The following is a 20,095-nucleotide window of genomic DNA, read 5'->3' as shown; positions in this document are numbered from 1 at the left end:
TGCTTCCTGACTGTGGATGCCTTGTGACTAGCTTCCCTCTCCTCTTGCCATGTTTTCTCTTCTGTAATGGACTAGACCCTCAAACTGTAAACGAAAATAAATCCTTTATCCCTTAGATTGCCCCTTCTTCAGCATTTTGTCACTCCAATGAGAATTAACAAATATAGTATTTCAAAAGAAATTTCACTCCTAATATCTGGGACCTATCTGTCCAACTAGGTTTCATTGATCTTTCTACCCTTGGCTCTGTTATACATATTGACCCACACAGCTCTATGTTCACATCTATTCCATAAATAAAATAAGGCTCAAAGCAGTTCAATAACATTTCCAAAGAGCATACAGTTAAAGAAATAGAAGTAGAGCTGTGTCGTGGTTCTGCCAACTCCTAAGAGGAGCACGCACACCATATAGAGCCCAGAGCCCCGAGCCCCGAGCCCCGAGCCCTGAGCCCTGAGCCCCGAGCCCCGAGCCCAGAGCCAGTGCAATATAAGCACAGCTGTCAAGAACAGACTGTGCAAGAGAGGGAAAGTAGAAATGGCAATGATCTAAAGAGATTATTGAGATAAATTCCAAATTTATGGTTCTACTATCATCATTAGATAGTCAATATTTTCTCAATCTTAAATTTGATCTGAAGTTCAACCAGCTACCTAAACACATGCTGACAGAAATATATTATCATCAGGAAAATACAGAATTACCTGAATACGACATGTCTACTGTAAGAAAGCTCCTATTGTAAGTCTATTTTAAGCGAAGTTGTGTTTAAGAACTCACATCTATCTATCTGATTTGGGGGCATCAGAAAAAAAAACATATATAATTAAACATTCTATAGTCAGTCTCATGTATATTCAAAAGTGAAGAGATATATTTAACTTGTATCAATTTGCTTCTACTTGCAAGAACAATTCAGTTTCTGAAAGTCCGTAAAAGCGTGTGCACGTGTCCATACTGTAATGCAATGCTATACACGTGAAATTATTACATTAACACACCCACTGGGTTTCCGAACACATTCCCTTTCTCCAACACATCTGTCCTCTTCCCTCAAACCTCTGGATGGCCTTCCCACACTGCCCAATTTCAGAAAGTTGAAGAACCACAATCACCCTCAGCCACAGCTTTCCCTCGTGCTCAAGGCTCTACACTCATCAGCTTGTCCACTGCCCAGATCCTATCCTGGCTTCTTGTAGTAAAACCCAGGCAGATCACTTCCAGAACCCTACAAATTTATGTTGTCATCTCTATACACAACAATGACAGCTCTTTGTGTCCCCATGCCGAGACTTTGTTCCCTTCACAGTTGGCCTGCTCACTTAAGTGCTCTGCTGCTGCTGATTCAAGCTCTCCTGTTCTCTCCCCTTAGCAGTGAAGTTGTCTCCATCCCCACCACCAGCAAATGTCACCTAGGGCCTGCCTGTGAAGTCCACCCTCGAAACCAGCTGCTGCTTTCCCTGTGCTGGATCTCCAGCTGCTGCAAGACTAGCACACAACCTGCAAGTGACTGTGGGTGTCATTCCTCTGAGAACATCACTCTACCATGTGACCTCCTGGCTGTCCTAGAATTCACTCTGTAAAACAGGCTGGATCTCAGAGAGATCTACCTGCCTCTGGGTCTCTGGCTCTCTGGGTCTCTGGCTCTCTGGGTCTCTGGCTCTCTGGCTCTCTGCCTCCCTCTCTCTCTGCCTCCCTCTCTCTCTGCCTCTCTCTCTCTCTGCCTCCCTCTCTCTCTGTCTCCCTCTCTCTCTGCCCCTGCCCCTGCCCCTGCCCCTGCCTTTGCCCCTGCCTCTGCAGTGCTTAGATTAAAGGCATGCATCATTATGTGCAGTTCCTCATAGCTTCTTTTTTACTACTCCTTCATTTCCTTTAACCTTTCCACAGCAAACACTGGAATGTAAATCTATGTAAGACAGGGATTCTTGACTCCTAGTCTCCACTTATCCCTTGGAATACAAAGACTGTCTAGAATATACTGACATCCAATAAATAGAGGCTGATTACGTAAATCATATTGCAATACATCCTGCAAATTGGGCAGAACTCAAACCACTGGGGTTTGAAATTGGGTCTATCTATCATTTTACACATTCTAGGACAATCATGATCTGGTAGCAGTTTGGGGGATTAAAGAGGTAGTCCTTACCTTTCTGATGTCACTCGGATTTGTTCTTCAAAACTACAATTCAGACCTTCTGTCTTCTCATGGAAATATTTTTCCACACACTGTTCTTCAAAATCGTGAAGCTTTTTCAAGTCATCTTTAGTGAGGTAGAGTTCTGTGGAAATGAGCATGAAACATATAAAAGCCAGTCTCCGAGGGCTGATATGGAGTGCGCTTTTTACCGACATGGATTGTGTCCCCAGTGCTGGAGCTTCGTCTACAGGTGAGGGTTAAATGGTGGGACCTTGGAGTGATTAGATTAATGGACTAGTTTAGCCACTGTAGCTCTCCATTCTTCCTCTCTCTCCTTCCTCACTCCATCTCCCCACTTCCGAACACTACAGGAACTCATCCACCATGTTACAATGTAACTAGAAGGCCATCACCTGAGGCTGGCCAGAGGGAGACTACAGTCTTGGAATTCCAGCCTCCAAATACAGTAGAACCCTGAATTTCAGGCACCAATGTGCTCACTTAAAAATCTGCATCTTAAATTTGTTTCCCAAAAACCTATGTTGGCCGGACACTGCAGCAATAACATAGGGGATGTAGATGTCTTTACACGATACATGTATTATATATAGTGAACTTGTGGAAAATCACTTTTTTTAATTAGAAAAGGGAGGTGGGCTGGAGTTACAGTTTAGTCTATAAATCACTTGCCATGCAAGCATGGGGACTGGAGCTTGATTTCTTGAACCCACACAAAATAATTTGATGGGGTGGTGCTTTCTTTCACTCTTAGCGCCAGGGAGGCAGATGATGATGGGCATCCCAGAACACTGGAAGCCAATGAACTGCTCAGAGGCACCCACAGAAGGTGGCTATGAAGTGTCCCAGTACTGTGACACTCAGTGCAGTGTGGTTGCAGTTTAATACTATGTCTTTGCATTTCCTTACCTTTCTCTTGCCTGGACGTGGTACTACTTATGTTCTATGGTCATGATTCTAGTGAATTTCATGGTTCTAAATGATAAAATATATTCTTGTCTATGCTATCACTAAACACATGAGGCTAGGTACTTAGTAAAAGAGGCTTACAGTTGACCTTTGGCATAAGCAAATTTTAACTCTAAATACACTTATAGGAGAATTTTGTATAGATTGCTTTCTATATTCTCATAGCATATCTAACTTTTTCTGTGTGTACTTGTGTGTCTGTGTATTCACAGGGGAGATGGACATATAGGAGGGCACTGTGTGCACATGTAGGAACAGGGCAGAGGTCGATCGTCTGGTGGTGTTTCTGAAATCCAGGTCTGTGAGAACATGGAACATGCCAATTATTCTTCACTGAATGGCAAGAGTCCAAGATATCAGCCTTGCTCTGCCTCCCCAATGCTAGAGTTAAGACAATGTACCAGCACCCTAGTCACTGTATGTAGGTTCTGAGACTCAGACTCTGATCCTCATGCTTGCATAGAAAGCACTTTACAGACTATCATTCTAGCAACTTTTTTCTTTTTTTGTAATTTTTTTCAAGATTTATTTATTTTATGTATGTGAGTACACTTTCACTGTCTTCAGACACACCAGAAGAGGGCATCAGATCCCATTACAAATGACTGTGAGCCATCATGTGGTTGCTGGGAATTGAACTCAGGACCTCTGGAAGAACAGGCGGTGCTCTTAACCACTGAGCCATCTCTCCAGCTCCCACCTTTTTTTTTAATTTTGCCCATATTTTTAGATATTGGTATTGATAGTTTTTGTTTCCATCACATTTTTCTGTTTTAAATCTGTGTTGTTGCATTATGTTTTGATGAAGCAGTCTTACTATGTAGCTCAGGCTGGCCTCAAACCCGCAGATACCCTTTCCTCTACCTCTCCATGTCTGAGATCATAGGTGTGTGTCACAATGCCTATCATGATCTCATAGGTTTGATTGTTTAATTAATTATTGTAAATCTTCAAAAGCAAAATTCTCCTATAATGTATTTAGAGTTAATACTTACTTTCTCAAAGATCCATTGTAGTACTAACAAAAGGTCTCTTTTGTTAGTACCTAGCCTCATGTATTTTGTGATAGCAATGTCATATGTTTAAATGGCATTTCTCCCAATTGTACTAAGAACAGTAAGCGGTAGCTTGTGTGACAGACATCACAGCCTGTCACTCAGTGCTCTTGGAAAAGCAGTAATACAAACGTCTAAGAATACTAGATAGTTCTTTCTTCCCCCTTCTTTAAAAAATGGGGAATATAGTGAACAGGCAGACAATTTCTTTTCAATATCTTAATAGTGTGCAATGTTTTCCTTACTTCTCTATACTCATATGCAGCTGGAGGACATCATTGTCTTTTTTTCTCTGTTGGCTGCTTTAGCTATTAAAAGAGCAATAAATAATCTGCAGGTGAAAATCGAGTTTACAGGGGGCAGGCAGAGTGTGCTGATGCCATCGCAGCCAGTGTGAGGAAGTCTTACCTCACCAGGCTGCACATGAAAGGGCTAAGTCCTCCTTCTGAGAACTATCAAACAATGCCCAGTCAACACTGCACCCTTCCCTGAAGTAACTAACTCTTTAAAAAGGACACCTCATCCTGTGGTGCCGAGGCCAGTGCAGGCCTTCATCAAACCCCAGCATTCGTATTTATACACTGCCCTGGTTCTCAGTGAGTGGAGCCAGAAATCACATTTAAGTGTGTTTCCAATATGGGAAATATCAAGAAGGCATGATGTTGTTAAGGGGACAAACTTAGAAAATTCTTTCATAAGTGTCTTCATGTAAGTCAAAGAAAATTAAATATTACTCCATAATTTACTACTACAATAGTTTTGTTATTCTCCCATTAAATGAGCAACGAGAAATCAGTTTTAAATTAAAAATGTGTTTAGTTATAAAACCGTGCTCACAACTAAAGCAAACAATATTTTGTAATTTATATGGTGTGGAATGGCCCTTTAGACATTAGAAAAATACTGATAATCTCCCACAGGCCCCATCTTTGATGTCCTATAAGCATGAAGGTTTTTCAGGGCCAGGATGTACACCAGCCATCAGCAACAAATCTGCCCCCAGACTCCCAGGGGTTAGTCTAGCAACAAGTGCAGCTTGGAGTATACAGTTCCAAAAATTGTCCACGAGGTGGCACTGCTGCCCCATCTGTTGTCAAATCTACATTTAAAGGACTGGAAAGAAGCCAGGGAGAATGTTTTAGAACTATGGGCAAACTTGCCTTGGTGCAAAAGCTTTGAGTCGGGCACTCTAGTGGTTCACAGATGTGAAAGCAAAAGTATCAGCTCAGGATGCCACAACATCAAGTTCTCAGCACAGAGATTTATTTACCCAAGAAAGACAGAGGGCAGGGAATGAAAAACAAAGACAGGAGATAGAGAAAGAAGGAGAAGGAAACAAAAAGAGTGAGGAAGGGTTTGTTTAATTACCAAAAATGCAAAGAAACGTAATATTTTTCTCAGCAGAAAAATACTAAAATATTTCTTTGAAATATGTTATGTTGGGTGATTTTTAAAATCTGCTAAGTGGCTGACTTGAATTTTTTTTTAAAGTAATGAAATAAACTTTGGCTTAGGCTTATATGAGTCTACATATACTTTGATTTTTGATGCCAGGTTTTTATGCAGAGATCTTTAGCGCTGATAATTACAAAATCAAAATATCTACAAAAGCTGAAGACGCTCTGAATCCTTAAGTATCAAATAGCCAGTCAAGATTAAGTTCTTTATAAAACACACCAAGCACAACCATTTTATTGTTATGAAAATTATCTTTGTTTTTAATAAATGGAGACCCGAGGATTTTAAAAAATTTTACTGTGTGTGGTATTTTGCATACCTGTACATCTGTGTATCACGTGCATGCAATACCCACTGAGGCTGTTAGGGGGCGTTAGATCCCTTAGAACTGGAGTTACAGATGATTATGAGCTGCCATATGAGTGCTGGGAATCACACTCTGGTCCTTCAAGAGCAACCAGTACTCTCATCTCTACACCCACCACCCCCCAGGGTTGTTTTTATATAAATGGTTATGTGATCTGTTATCAGAAAATTCATGTGCCTCTATTATAGCTCTATATACCTAGGGCCACACCTGGAAAAAAAAGTAAGCATCCTAACTCAAATAAAACAAAATGAGAATGCACATTTCCATATGTCTGCATTTCATATTGATTTTCTGAAAATAAGAAACATCTTTTCTATACCCTTGTCTGATCTTAGGAGGTTAAGAAACCATAGTTGTGATTCTGATTGATCCACTAGGCAAAGCTTGCTTCCCTGATTCCCTGGATCTGAGACTTTCTGAATCACCTCTCTACACAGCAGGGCAATAAGTACAGGTCAGGTGACTCTACTCTCTAAGAGATATTCAGAGGAGTTCCCAGATCAGCGGAGAAAACCCTGGTTTTCTAGAAGGTCTAAAACCTTCACACATTCAAGTAAAGACACCATCTCTCCTGACTCTCCGTTTCAATGTACCATTTAACTATAAAAGTATTTTTTATTCTCCTGAAGTAATTGTTGTCTCAGAGGCTTATCACCTCAGGCTGCTAACGGGGGCCTAGTCCTGGAAGCCTCCAGCCTCCTACAATCTTATCTAGGCCTAAAATGTTTTCAGCCTCTGAGACTTGCTCGTGAATAAGCTCACCCTTTCTAGTTCTGAGCTCTGGCTGGCCTATTCAACTCAGCTGTTGCAGCTCAAATGCCTCTCCAAGCTGACTGATTCAATCTGGCTTCTCTCTCAGCCTCTGACATTTTGCTCTGCTTGGCCTCAAGCTAACTTTGGCAGTATGTTCTAATAATCTTTTAGCTCCTTCTTATTCTCTGGCTCATTCTGTATTGACCTGTGTCTAGCTTGTTCTCTCTGCAACCTGTCTCTCTACAACTGTCCTGGTAAAACTGCCTTCTGGTCTCTCTCTCTCTCTCTCTCTCTCTCTCTCTCTCTCTCTCTCTCTCTCTCTCTGCACTGCTGTCTTACTTAGCTTCCGTTTCCTCTCTTCTTATATGAGTTGGCATATCCTACTCTGTCAAGTCTTTCTCTCTTTGCCTGCCACTCGATTAGACATCACTTCCAACCTGAGTGCTTCCTTCTACAAACTAACTTTACCTTCATTGTTTGAGATTCAAGGTATATATACTAAGTGAGCCACAGCACAACTAGAAATCAGGTATTTTCATTAAATAACACAGTCTTGGGGTTCACAGAGTAATCAAATATTCTGCAACATTTAACAGAGGCAAAAATAATCATGAGACCCCAGGCAAAGGTGAGGGCATTGCAGCCAGTGTGCTCCCAGATTCTTCATGCTGTGACCTCACTAGAATTACCAGCCTCCAATGCCCCCACCCTTTTTTCTCTTCCCTCCATCATTCCCAGTATCTGCCCTTTTTTTTCCTTCAGTTCCTCCAGAGAAACTTACTTAATCCTACATCACCCTCTTCCTGGTCCTGTGGCGCTGGACGGCAGCACAGACCTCGGAGGAGCAGGCAGATGTGATTCAGCAGGATGAAGGGCGGGGGCAGCCAGGGCTTCTGGTGGTAGGTCATGATGTAGCGATAGCGGTTGTATTTCCAGAGCTTGTTCGAGATGGATTTTATGTCTAAGTAAATGTTGCTGTCGGTTGAAGAAAAAGAGAGAGAACTGAAATGTGACAGTTAGACTGTATCATCCAACTCTTTTGATTGGTTAACAGAGAACCAGCAGCAATTATCCAATAATGATTATCCACTCAGGATTTTTATTCCATCAAATAAAATACAGTAGCCACTTTTTACAACAAAATATGTTCATTGGAACAATGAACAAAATGCAGACACTGAAAACAGAGATTAGAAAAAAATGGCAGATTTTTAGGTAGAAAACAGAAACTTCCCTCTTTGTGCTCAGCGTTGTCTATGGGGCACCATCGCTTCTCATATATGAAACTCTTTGCCAGAACATAACACATCTTTGTTGTAAACAAGTCTGATGTCCCTATGTGCTATTGACCTATAAAGATATCCCTCACATGCCAAATGCAAGAACTGCTGGAATAATTCTAGCTAAAATATCTCAACAGAATCATATGAATGAAGAAGACATAGGAGAGAGGAACTGATTCTTCCTTAAATAAGTCAATACACAGAGCTTCCAAAGGGGGCTTGATAAATTATTCACATTAACTTTATAGTGAAAGAGGCCTCTGTTGGTAGTCACTCTGCGTTTTCTCTTAAATTACATCAGTGTTAAAGGAAGCCAATAAACACAGACACTAAAGAATTGCAGATGGAAGTTTTAGCAGATGCTGGGGTGCTTGAAAACAACACCTTGCCCTGAACTGTGTGTATATTTAACACTGTAGCAGGCCCAATGGAATACTGCTTAGCTTTTTTTTTTTTTAAGTAAGTTTCTTCAGAGGGGAAAAGAAATGTCAGAGTAGAATGTGAACAAAATTTAGCCAATAAAAATATTGACAAGCAAAACCTGACCAGTGATAGAGAGGAGCCACCACTATCCTTGAAAGAACCAGGCCAGGATAAGCCAGAAAGGGGCACATCCCAGGGCCTGTGAAGTGGATGATTGACACGTGGCTGGGTTAGAACCCTGACTCTCAGAGTGTGAAAACTAAGCTCAGAGTCAACATCACCCAAGTACACAGGGCCATCCTTGAACTCTATCCCAGCATCACCAGGGCACATGAGTTCATGCACATTCTTGGACTCTATCTCAACATTATTGAATGGGAAACTACAAGGGGGCAGGGTCATTAGTCTGCAGTTCTGCAAGCTCTCGAGGCTACTCTCAATTGTGTCTTCAATTCGCAGGCGACTTCAGCCTATCCACCAGCAGGTGGTGACATTCACAAAGTATTTCAAGGTCTTTAATGGTAAGAACTCTAGCTTCAGTGTCCCCCTCCCCCCAACCCCCAGATAACCAATCAGATCTGGGGTCACCATGCTTGTTTGTTCCTCAAAGTGTTGGTCTCTATATTGAGTGTTGGGGAAGGAAGGGGAAGAGATAGGAGGGAAGGAATGAAGGAGAGGGGAGGGGAGGGGAGGGGAGGGGAGGGGAGGGGAGGGGAGGGGAGGGGAGAGGAGAGGAGAGGAGAGGAGAGGAGAGGAGGGGAGAGGAGAGGAGAGGAGAGGAGAGGAGAGGAGAGGAGAGGAGAGGAGAGGAGAGGAGAGGAGAGGAGAGGAGGAGAGAAGGAGAGGAGAAGAGGGAAAGGACTGTAGGCTAGACTTCCCAGAGAAGCCCCTGCTCTTGCCTATAGACTTTAGAAAGCCTGGAAATAGAACAAGTCTATACTGGGAAAGGGGAGTTCCAGAGTTTGCCCTGGGAGGGTCACAGGAACAACAAGGCTGGCATGTCAGTGAAGCAGATTCCCCAGATACACAGAATAAGAACAAGAACAGGAAAAAGTACAGATAAAGGAAAAGGCCAAAGGTCTAGGCCTAAGGTCTTTTTAGTGTAAAATGGAGATGTTGAACCTGAAAGGGAGAGAGGGAAAAAGAAGAAAACTACAAGAATGAAGGAAGAAATCGGGACATTCAAGGGACACTTAGGAAAAGCACACATCAAACCCTTAGTAGGCATCAACTCCAACTTCCCATTCTGCAACACTACAACTATGCAGTAACAGCTCAAATCTCCTCTCATGTGTACACTTCCATGATGGCTTCTGCTATTTTGTTTCCTACGAGTCTGACATCTTTCCTACAGATAGTTTCACATCTTTGCTTGAAAGCTGCAGTAATCAAACATGGGACACGAGTAAGGATAAAGGACCACACACCCAACACACACGGGAATATACTCAATATAGCTGCTCCCCCATTTTGATAAATAAAATAATCGTATTTCATTAAAGTTACCTACTTGAAACAGGCAATCAGCAGGTTCACCATGATGATGTATTGCACAAAGAGATAGACAGCTTGCAGGAATGGAGTCAGGAAAGAACCCGGAGGGCAAGAAGTCTTATTTGAACAAACTACAAAGAAAGAATTTAAGAGTGAGAGGAGATAAGTCACAGCCCCGGGGCCCTCTGCAAATATTTGACCCCTTAAAGTCATAGAATGCCACAAACTTTACACATTGAAACCATTCTTTTGACTGCTTTCCGGATTTGCTTTTATTCTGGGATCTCCATGGGTTCTGATTTTGCGTGAAGGCAAAACCCCATATGTACCATCTATTTCTGAAGCATAGACTTCTCCATACATCATCCAATACGGCTCGAATACGATATCACGAGCCAGGCGCCATGAAGGAGGCTCCTTTGGTGAGAGGATGGCTTTACGTGCCACACCAAAGCTCAACAGGACAATGGCCATGATGATTACAATGTAGAACATGTTTGCTGCCTGCAAAAAAACAGCACAACACAACCAGAATTTACCACAAATCAAGACCTAGCAGTCATCACCACACTTACGGATAACTAGTCTAGTCAGTGACTCAAATGCCTCAATCTAGATCACCTGAGTTCTATCTTTTCTCTACACAGTATGTGCTTTGGGCCAGTGACATCCATGGGGTTATATGATATGCAGAAAGTATAACGAGAGACTCATTCTATAAGCAGCAATCAAATGTTACCTGCTTTTGACTGACTAGCACCCAATATTGATCAATGAAATCAAAGATTTCATTAGAAAAACTTTAAAAGGATATGGTATATTCAAATTGTTCCCAGGATCCCCTCACAGTCATGTGGTATCTTGGGAATTGATTATGCCAGTTTCCTCCTATCTTTTAAAACACAGCTCCTCAACCCACTTGTTCACACTGGCAGACTCAGAAGTCACCAACATTTTCACTTTCTCCACATTTCTTATTAAGTATTGACTACAAGATCCAAGTAGCCAGTGGGCTTTTGCCCCAAATGTCTTTTGAATGACAACAGTGACCTTGTCTGAGCTGTTAAACTCTGCTGGACTTCATCACTCTTCTTGCTGCCAAAGGAGACCTTGGAAGGGGCTAAGTTGCATGGGTATGCCACACAAAGGGGGAAATTCTGCATCCTGGAGTCAGCACTTAGAAGACCTATCAAACCTAGCTTCTGGGAGAGGGGACCTTGCGCCTAATCATTGATTAGGCTAGTTGTCTCACCTCTAATAAATGTGTCATTTCACAAATCAGAGGATGCATGTATGGTCTAAGAGAAAAATAATAAGAAAGAAGAAAATCTGAGGGCTGGCGTGGGGATCAGCAGTAGAGTGATTGCCTGTCATGTATGATGCCCTAGGTTCAGTTCCCAGTCCTGCCAAAAGGAGGAGAGAAAGCAGAAGCAGAAGAAAGTAGTGGGGTGGAGGTGGGGGGAAAGTGGAGCTGGAAACAGTACCAGCAAGATACTTCTTGAGATTCTTCTGGTCCCTCTTCCTCTTTCTTTCTTTCTTTCTTTTTTTTTTTTTTTTTTTTTTTTTTTTTTTTTTTTTCTGTACTACATCTGATCCTCCAGAACATTACCTTTCTTTGTAGTCTAGAAATAAATGCCAAGATAATCTTGATGTTGCACTTCTAGACAGTAGATCTTTGTGTAGTTTCAAAATTCCAGATGGCAAAAGCTGGCACAATGTTCAGCATGCTCAGAGTATAGACTCGAGTCAGGCCACCCACTGTGGGAGCCTGGATCCCCAACATATGCTCATGAGTGATTTTACTTAGCTTCTGTTTCTTTGTATGTAAAAAGTAGATACTATTTAATTCATAAAGTTGCGACAAATACATCCAACTGTGTGGTGCATAGTTACCACTACTTAAGAGTAAGAGGAAGTGATTTAAAACAAAGCACTTTCAGAGAATACAATCTCGGTGGTTGCCTTATACAAATGAAAAAAAACAATGTGACTTAATCCCATTTGGCCAGCCCTGACAAAAGGCTAAACTAAGTATTCCTATTAACTACCCAAGCTTGTATTTATATATAAGTTTACGGTATATAAAATGACTCTCTGTGCTTCTAGAAACAATTACAAATTTTAACTAGTGGACTAGGGAGATGGCTCCGTGTTAACATGCTTACTGGACCTAAGATTAGATTCCCGAAACGCATGTAGAAGGCAGGGGAGGATAGGGAAACAGATGGTTCCTGGGAGCTTACAAGCCTGCCCGTCTAGATAAAAGTGAGCTTTAAGTTCAATCAGAGTCCTCTGTTTCAAAACACAAGGTAGAGAGCTATGGTGGTCTGAATGAGAATAGCCATGATAGGCTCATATATTTTCATGTTAGTCCTCAGTTGGCGGAACTGTTTTGGAAGGATTGGGCTGTGTGCCTTTGTTGGAGGAGGTGTGTCACTTGGGGTGGGCATTAAAGTTTCAAAAGTCATACCATCCCCAGTTAGCTCTCTGTCTGCCCAGTGCTCCCCACTACTGCCCCAGTGCTCCCCACTACTGCCCCAGTGCCATCCTTGTCTACCTGTTGCTACGCTCCCCACCAAGATGGTCACAGACTCTAATCCTCTGGAACCATAAGCCCCCAAATTAAATTCTTCCTTTCATGCCTTGGTCGTGGTGTCTCTTCATAGCAAGAGAAAAATAACTAAGACAAGAGGAATAGTAGAAGACACCCAGTGTTGATTTCTACCCTCTACGTAGACAAACACAGGTGAAGGTACCCATAAACAAACATGCACACACCTTCATGTATCACAACGGAGAAGGCTAAAGTATGGAATATGCACCATGGCGGTGGAACTGTTGAAAAGGGGACACTTGTATAGAAAGTGAGATTGTACGCACCATTTTTGCAATCATGGTCACATATGGACCTGCATGTTGATTCACAGCAAAGAAGTCCATGAGCCGAGAAAACCAAAATATGATGTCTATGCAGTAGATGAGCCTCCCTGCAGTATGCAAAGGTGGGCGTCCCCACCGCAGGCCAAAGCCAACGGCAAACAAGCCAATAGCCACCGTTTCCATGAGGTTCCAGTACTCGCTGAGCCACATCGTCACCTTCTGGGTGAACTTGCTTGGTTCTGAAATGTAGATCTAATTGGAGAAAGAGAGAAAGAAGGGGACATGGCTGAGGATGCAGTAAAACGACAGAGCACTTGCCTCCAACACATAGGGCCCCCTGGGTTCGGTTCCCCAGAGGGGAAGGCCATCAATAGCTTTTTTAAAAAATGCATTAACCTGTCATTTAAATAGTAAACCATCTCCTGCCAAATTTTACATACCAAGATGATCTGAGAATCATCTAACCCTTGCTAATGAGTTATTTAAACAATCCTATAAATAAATATATATATTACCTATTAATTAAAATTAATGAAGAATTAACCTTAATATCTAGCATTACTACCATTAACCTTAGCCACCACTTGAGAGACAAACTAGTAATGACAAAGCAAAAGAATTTTGTCCTGGCTTTCATGGATTCTATGTAAGGGCAGAGCAACCACAGGGCATTTCAGAAGTCAGCACAACAGTGGCTCTGCCTGACTATGACTCTGCTTCATGAGCTGAGGGCAGAGGATACTGACAAGAAACCAAGCTGTCCGATAATCTAGTTCTACAGATGCTACTCAGTAAACTTCTGGCAAATCACTAAGAACATGATGTTGAAACCCACTAGTGTAAGAAACTTCCCTTGCAATATGATAGCAGTAAGCTTGTTTTCCCTGAGACATAAAAATCATGGTAGAATTCAGATTGTATTTTTCTTCTATAAACTTCATTAGCAAACAATGCAATATAATCTCTAAGAAGACACTTACCGTAGAATGCTGGCCAAATTACCACTGGAACAAGACAAACGTGGAGACATTCAGAGACAAGCACACGTAACTAGGGCAGTCAAGGTCATAACTATTTGGGATTATATTTACGACTGCATTAAGTGACCAGTGACAAAGTAGAAATGAAAGTGCTTAGTTGTGTTTCTTAGATTCCTTCTCCCAGAGGAGATTCAGCATCCATTTTCAAGGGTGTTTACCAGAAGCTACCGAATGTTGTGAACGTATTCCTTGTGTATTTTGCACCTTTAGCCATTCACATGTCACTTATGGGATAAAACTGACAACAGATAGGTAAGGCTAGGCGATTAAAAATCCACACCACAAAGAAAACTACATTGTGGAAAGCAAACCGTTGGAGAGTTCAATAACAAATAGATGACATTGCCCACCCCACAACCCCCAGTAATAAACAAAGATTATGTTTCAAAATGGTTGCTTTCAAAGTTAAACACAAAGTCTTTGGTAAGGACAAGGAATGAAATCAGACATCTTCTCCCAAGGAACCTTCTTGTAGCTAATCGGAATCAGTGTGTTCTCTCTCCCTTCACACACTTGACATGAGTTCCACTTTCATCCCCAGAGCCAAGAACACCTCTTCCGGGTTGTGCAGAAGACACAGTTCAAAGGACCACTCACCTCCCTGACCTTCTCAATAGCATTGGTGAAGATGTAGATGATGACAAACCACTCTTGCACGCTGGGTTGGGGCTGCATCTCCACCAACACTGTGTAAGTGAACAGCATGAGGAATGCCAAATAAGCCATCTGTGAGGGACACACATTCCCTGGACGTGAGCTCAAGTGACCACGAAGGATGTCAAGCAGGGGCAGACAGAGCCCAGAAGAAGCACAGACATGAACTTCTACATGACAACATGAAAATATCACAGTGACTACTTCTGATAATTGATTACTTAATGTCAAGGAATGCATAAGTATCTCCAGTCTAGAAACAAAAATCCAGTACAAGGAGACGTTATCTTATTAGCAGTAACCACTGCAGTATGTATACTGGCGAGCTAGCAGAAGACCAGAAAAGGGTATCATGCCTTCCTTCCCTCTTGTTCCAACTTGGAAAATAAATGTATGCCAAGATGAGCAGAGTCCCCGGATGCCTATCATCACAGTAAGCTGACATTCCCTGCCACAGGGAAGTTGTATAATGATTAAAATGTTATTCTGGCTAGAGAGATGGCTCAGCAGTTACGAGCACATACAGAGCTTGCTTGAGTAGCTAAATTCAGTTCCCAGTACCCATGTTGGCCAGCTCACACTGCCTATGACTCAAGACCAAGGATATCTAGAAGTGTCTTCTGGCTTTTAGGGGTAACTACACATGTATATGTATACGCACGCGCACACAGACACACACACACTAAATTGATAAATATTTTAAAGGTGAAAAGCAATCAAGGATGGCACCTGATTTCAACATCTGGCCTTCACATTTATTCATGTACAGCTGCACATACACACCCATATGAATATGAATATATACACATGAAGAGATTAGTCATCTAGGTATAGTATACAACAGCTAACAGAGTTTACTGGGTATCGGGCAGATTGTTAAGTGTATGGTGCATGTCCACACAGACCGTAGCACAGGCGTATAAGTCAAAGGACAGCCTACGGGAATCAATCCTCTCCTTCTACCTTGTAGGCTCTGAGGCCAAACTCATGTTGTCAAGCTTGGCAGCAAGTGTTCTCACCTAGCAGCCATCTTGTTGAACCATCTCTGCTTTATTATGAGTCATGGATGTTCACTGAACCTGGAACTCACTAATATAGCTGGACTGACTGGCCAGTAAGCCCAGGGAATCTATTTCTGCCTCCCTAGTGTTGGAATCAGAAATGCTGCACCATGGCTAGCTTTTCACATGGGTGCTGGAGATCTGAACCTGGGTCTACATGCTGTGCTATAAGCTACAAGTCCTTTACCTACCGCACCATCTCCCCAGTCCTAGGATTGGAATTTAGAAACAGATAAGTGTCATTCCAAACTATATATTTATTATGTATTTGCAATAACTGTGTGGCTGCCAAGTCAATATTCTGAGATTATCTATTAAGTGGATTTAAATAGACATCCTGTTATATTCAAACTTCAAATGTCTTTGGAATAAAAAATATAGACTGTGAGGAATCTAAGTATAGATGAGCATTAGAAAAATACATGAGAAGCACTTGATATATATACACATATACACATATACACATATATACATATATACATATATTTATATATATACATATATACATATATACATATATATATACATACATACATACATATATACATATATACATATATACATATATACATATATACATATATACATATATACATATATACATATATACATATATATATATATATATATATATATATATATATATATGCTTTCTCTGAATGGCCACTCTCCACAGAAGATTGCAGTATGATCCAACAACTCATGTTGTCAACTCTAAATAGCCCGCTTACATTCAAAGCATATGCTACTGAAAACAACCAAACCAAAAGACACTATTCCTACAAAACAATTGGTTCAACTGATAATTTTTATTGATTACTGATTTATTTTGCCTGAGAAAGGTAGGAAAATCCCACCATTTAATTCAATTCTCCGGACTGTTAAGATTGTTGTATTTAATTACTCCAAATGCCCAGTCTGGCCTGTGCTAAGCACTTCAAGAGAAAAATACAATCTGAGACTTGTTGCGGCCCAAGCTGCCCCATGCTTGGGGGCCAAAATGTCCAGAACCTCTCTACCCCACATTTGGGGGCCAAAAGAGTTTCAGACCACTCTATCAGTGTTGGAACTCGCACTGCCAAAGCCTTGGGGGCTAAACTGTTAGAGCCCGCACTGCCCCAAGCTGCTCCGGTCTGTGGGTCGGGGTTTAACAAGAAAGAGAGTGAGGACAGACTCAAAGAATGGAGACCAGACAGAGTATGATTCAATCCTGTTTATTCTTCTGTCTCTCTTCTTCTATTCAAGTCCCAAGTCTTGAGTTCCTAGTCCCTAGTTCCTAATCGATAGGGCCTCCAAGTTCCAAGTTACTTCTTCCAAGAGCTAAGTGCCTAATACCTAATAATTCTTCTTCCTAAATGCCTAATTCCTACTCCAAGTTGTACTCTAAGTTGTACTCTCTAACCTAATTCCTAGTTCCAAGTTGTACTCAACTCTTCTGTCTGCCTCTTGCCTTTTATATGTCTCACTTCTAAGCCTTGCCTCTAAGTCACGCCTTTAAGTCATGCCCTTAGGTCTTGTCTCTAAATTTGATCTCTAAGTCATGCCCTTAAATCACACACCTTTAAGTCTCACACACCCAAGGGAAGATCCTCAGTATCTAAACCAAGATGTTATCAGAGTGTGCTCAGCTGTTGTAGGCTATTGTAATCAAGTCTCTTCTCAGGGTATATGGCTCAAGATGGCTGCATGGATGATAGCCGCCTTCTGTCAGCTCCCCACAGGGACTGGTCTCACACCTGCAATTCCAACATCAGGAGGCAGTTGCAGAAGCATTACTTCAAGTTCCAGGGCCAGCCTAATCTCCATCCACCTAGTGATTTCCAGGCTGGCAAGTCATAGAATGAGAGTCTAGGCCAAATTAAAAACAAAAGGAAGAAAAGTAGCAGGAGGGCGAGATTGATGAGAAAAGAGACTCACTCAAGAACTTACAGTCCAGGCAGTCTCCCCTATACACACTTCACACTTTCCTTGTCTTCTTCCAACTTTCCCACCTGCCTACTTTGTCATCTCTCCCCCACTTTTTAAAGCAAAAATTCTAAAATGTTATGAAATTTCTATCTCAGGTGAGCAAATGGGACAGAGCATTAGTAACAATATCATGAATTATCATCAACACTGCTGTACTGAGACCAACCGTGTAGAACCAAAACTTGACAAACGGAGCGCTGTAGAACTCGTAGACTCTCCTGGTCCAGGGGAGGCTCTGGGGCACATTTCTTAAGTCTAAACGCAGAGTTTCCTCCATTTTCTCATCAGGGCCTCTTTCAAAATCGTAGTCTTTCTGAAAAAATAAGCAATCATATTGTAGACTAGCAGGTATAACTCAGTGGTAGACTTTCATCCTCGGTTCAATTTCCTGATCCTCTCCACAATAAAACATAATAAACAACACTAAGTCTATCTGCGCACGTGCACACACACATACACACATACACACACACACATACACCTTTTTGAGACATGGTATTACTATATATCCTAGCTGGCCTGGAGCTCAAAGAGATCCACCTACCTCTGTGTTTCCAGTGCTATGTTTAAAATCATGTATCACCACTAGTTTCCATCATTATGTCTTGTTGAGACAGGTAATTTTGGTTACCAACTTGACGTACCTGAGAAAAGGGACTCTCAAGTAGAATTGCCTCCATCAGATTGGCCTGTGGGAAAGGGGACCCTTTCTTGATTGCTGATCTATGTAAGCAGATCTTATGAAACTATCCTAAGGATAGTTTCATAAGAAGACAACAAGGAAGGCAATGATTCTCCTACCAGCTGCTTGTCTCCCCACACTGGTCATAAACAGTCAAGGGGTCTCTAGTGAGTAAAATAGAATGATGTTGTTTCACAAGGCATACAAGAGTCTCACAACCCTCTGTGTTTCCAGACATCCTGTAAACAGGCTTTTCCAGTACCCACCATAACTACAAGTCCAACCAAACCTCTTCACTGGCCTTGCTTACCCTATGCCTAATGATGCCCTGCCTCTGTCCTATTTACAGTTTCATGAAGCTATCACCGATTCTGAATCCTCACCAACCAGCCCTGCTGAGAAGAGTCACTCCTCTTCCTCCCTGGGCTTTCCACTCTCTCCTCTTCATGCAGCTTATTCCTGGGCTAGTTTAGGCCACAGAGGTCATGCTTTAGGAGACTAGCAGTTGAGCAATTTAAATTTCTCTAGTTTTAAAAACTTATTTTGCCTGGGGAAAGCTCCAAAAAGAATTCTGACTTAGCATGGATGTGGGTCCATGCAGTCCTATGTACTCAGAAGGTTGAGGCAGGAGAATCACTTGAGTCAAGGAATTCAAGGCCATTCTGGGAAACATTGTGAGACAACACACACACACACACACACACACACACACCTGAGGTGGGTAATAAAATCCCACAGAGAAAATATAATATCTGATAATACAGCTTCAACTCCCCAACAGAACAAAAAGGCCCTTCACGTCTATAAACGTAGTATCACAAAGACACACTAAACCACGTCTGTTTTTATTGCTGCCCCCAGCTTTCTCCCAGTTTATACATTGCTAAACCATGAACCTCAGCTAATCAATTACATTTGCCTAATTAGCATTGTGAAATCTTATATTGCCCACCAAATCTTCTGGGCAAAAAATAATAATAATTGTGGGAGAGTGGAAACAGCTAGACAAATGTAGTCAATAATTTCTGCCTAAAATGAATCCAAAGAGTAAAAAAAAAAAATCCATTTTTATGATCAGAGGCCATTCATAATAGAATGTACTTGAACACCTATTTCACTAAGTGTTTCAGACTGAAAAATGCTAAGGTTTTGTGCATAGTTTCCTGAAAATAATTCCACCATGGCTGAGGCCACATCTGGCTTAGTTTCAATATTCAGTGAATTAATCACTCGATAAGACCACATTTAAACCACCTGGGGGAGCAACTACTCTAAAGGGACACTAGTCAGGGAGGGTCAAAAATTTACTATTTTTTTAATGTTAAGAGCACACATGTGTAATTTCCACTCTATGAAGAAACGCTGAGTCTCCTTGGAGAAGAACAGTTCTGAGAGGAAAGCACCAGTTCTCCACACCAACTTCAGTGATGATGAGCCCATCATTCGACAAAATCTGCCAGATCCAAAAGCAGAACTGTATTCACTGGCAAATCATCTACATCCTGTGAGGCTTGCGTGTACATTTTGAGGAGATGGGTAAGGAACAGCTTTTTGTTTTTGTTTGTCTTCAAGCAGCACAGTAAACCTGAACCTGGCATGCACAAACAAACTGGCACATCTCCATGCAGAGTGCCCCTGCACCAGGCTTTGTGTTAGCTCTAGGGGTGGAGTCATCACTGCGTTCCTTCTCTTTGATGAGTTGGGACCTGGGACTGACAGAAGTGTAACCACATGACTAGCCCAGGCTTTTAAGAGACTCCTCGTGCTTTCTACAGTCAGTGGAACGTACATAACTTCCTGGATTCCAAGGATTCAAAATGGAACTGGAAAGAAGAGACGGAGGGGGG

General features: G+C 41.8%; 1 protein-coding gene across 5 annotated transcripts in view; it reads right to left on the bottom strand.

Annotated features, from left to right (window-relative positions):
- Trpm6 (transient receptor potential cation channel subfamily M member 6) overlaps positions 1 to 20,095 on the bottom strand; it is a 141,155-nt gene that overhangs the window by 53,191 nt on the left and 67,869 nt on the right. For 2 of the 5 annotated variants that reach the window (XM_034502568.2, XM_076918335.1), the window contains exons 19-25: positions 17,733 to 17,879; positions 14,481 to 14,609; positions 12,844 to 13,095; positions 10,293 to 10,467; positions 9,980 to 10,094; positions 7,545 to 7,738; positions 2,150 to 2,282 (exon numbers count right to left, since the gene is read on the bottom strand). In XM_034502568.2, the coding sequence (XP_034358459.1) occupies positions 2,150 to 2,282; positions 7,545 to 7,738; positions 9,980 to 10,094; positions 10,293 to 10,467; positions 12,844 to 13,095; positions 14,481 to 14,609; positions 17,733 to 17,879 (1,145 nt within the window). Of the gene's footprint in view, positions 1 to 2,149; positions 2,283 to 7,544; positions 7,739 to 9,979; positions 10,095 to 10,292; positions 10,468 to 12,843; positions 13,096 to 14,480; positions 14,610 to 16,722; positions 17,447 to 17,732; positions 17,880 to 20,095 lie in introns of those variants that run through there. The other 3 variants (XM_076918341.1, XM_076918342.1, XM_076918349.1) reach the window with 3 other exon arrangements.

This window comes from Arvicanthis niloticus, chromosome 1, assembly GCF_011762505.2.
Source record: "Arvicanthis niloticus isolate mArvNil1 chromosome 1, mArvNil1.pat.X, whole genome shotgun sequence".
In the NCBI taxonomy this organism is placed as follows: domain Eukaryota; kingdom Metazoa; phylum Chordata; class Mammalia; order Rodentia; family Muridae; genus Arvicanthis; species Arvicanthis niloticus.
This window is presented reverse-complemented; position numbering and strand designations above follow the sequence as displayed.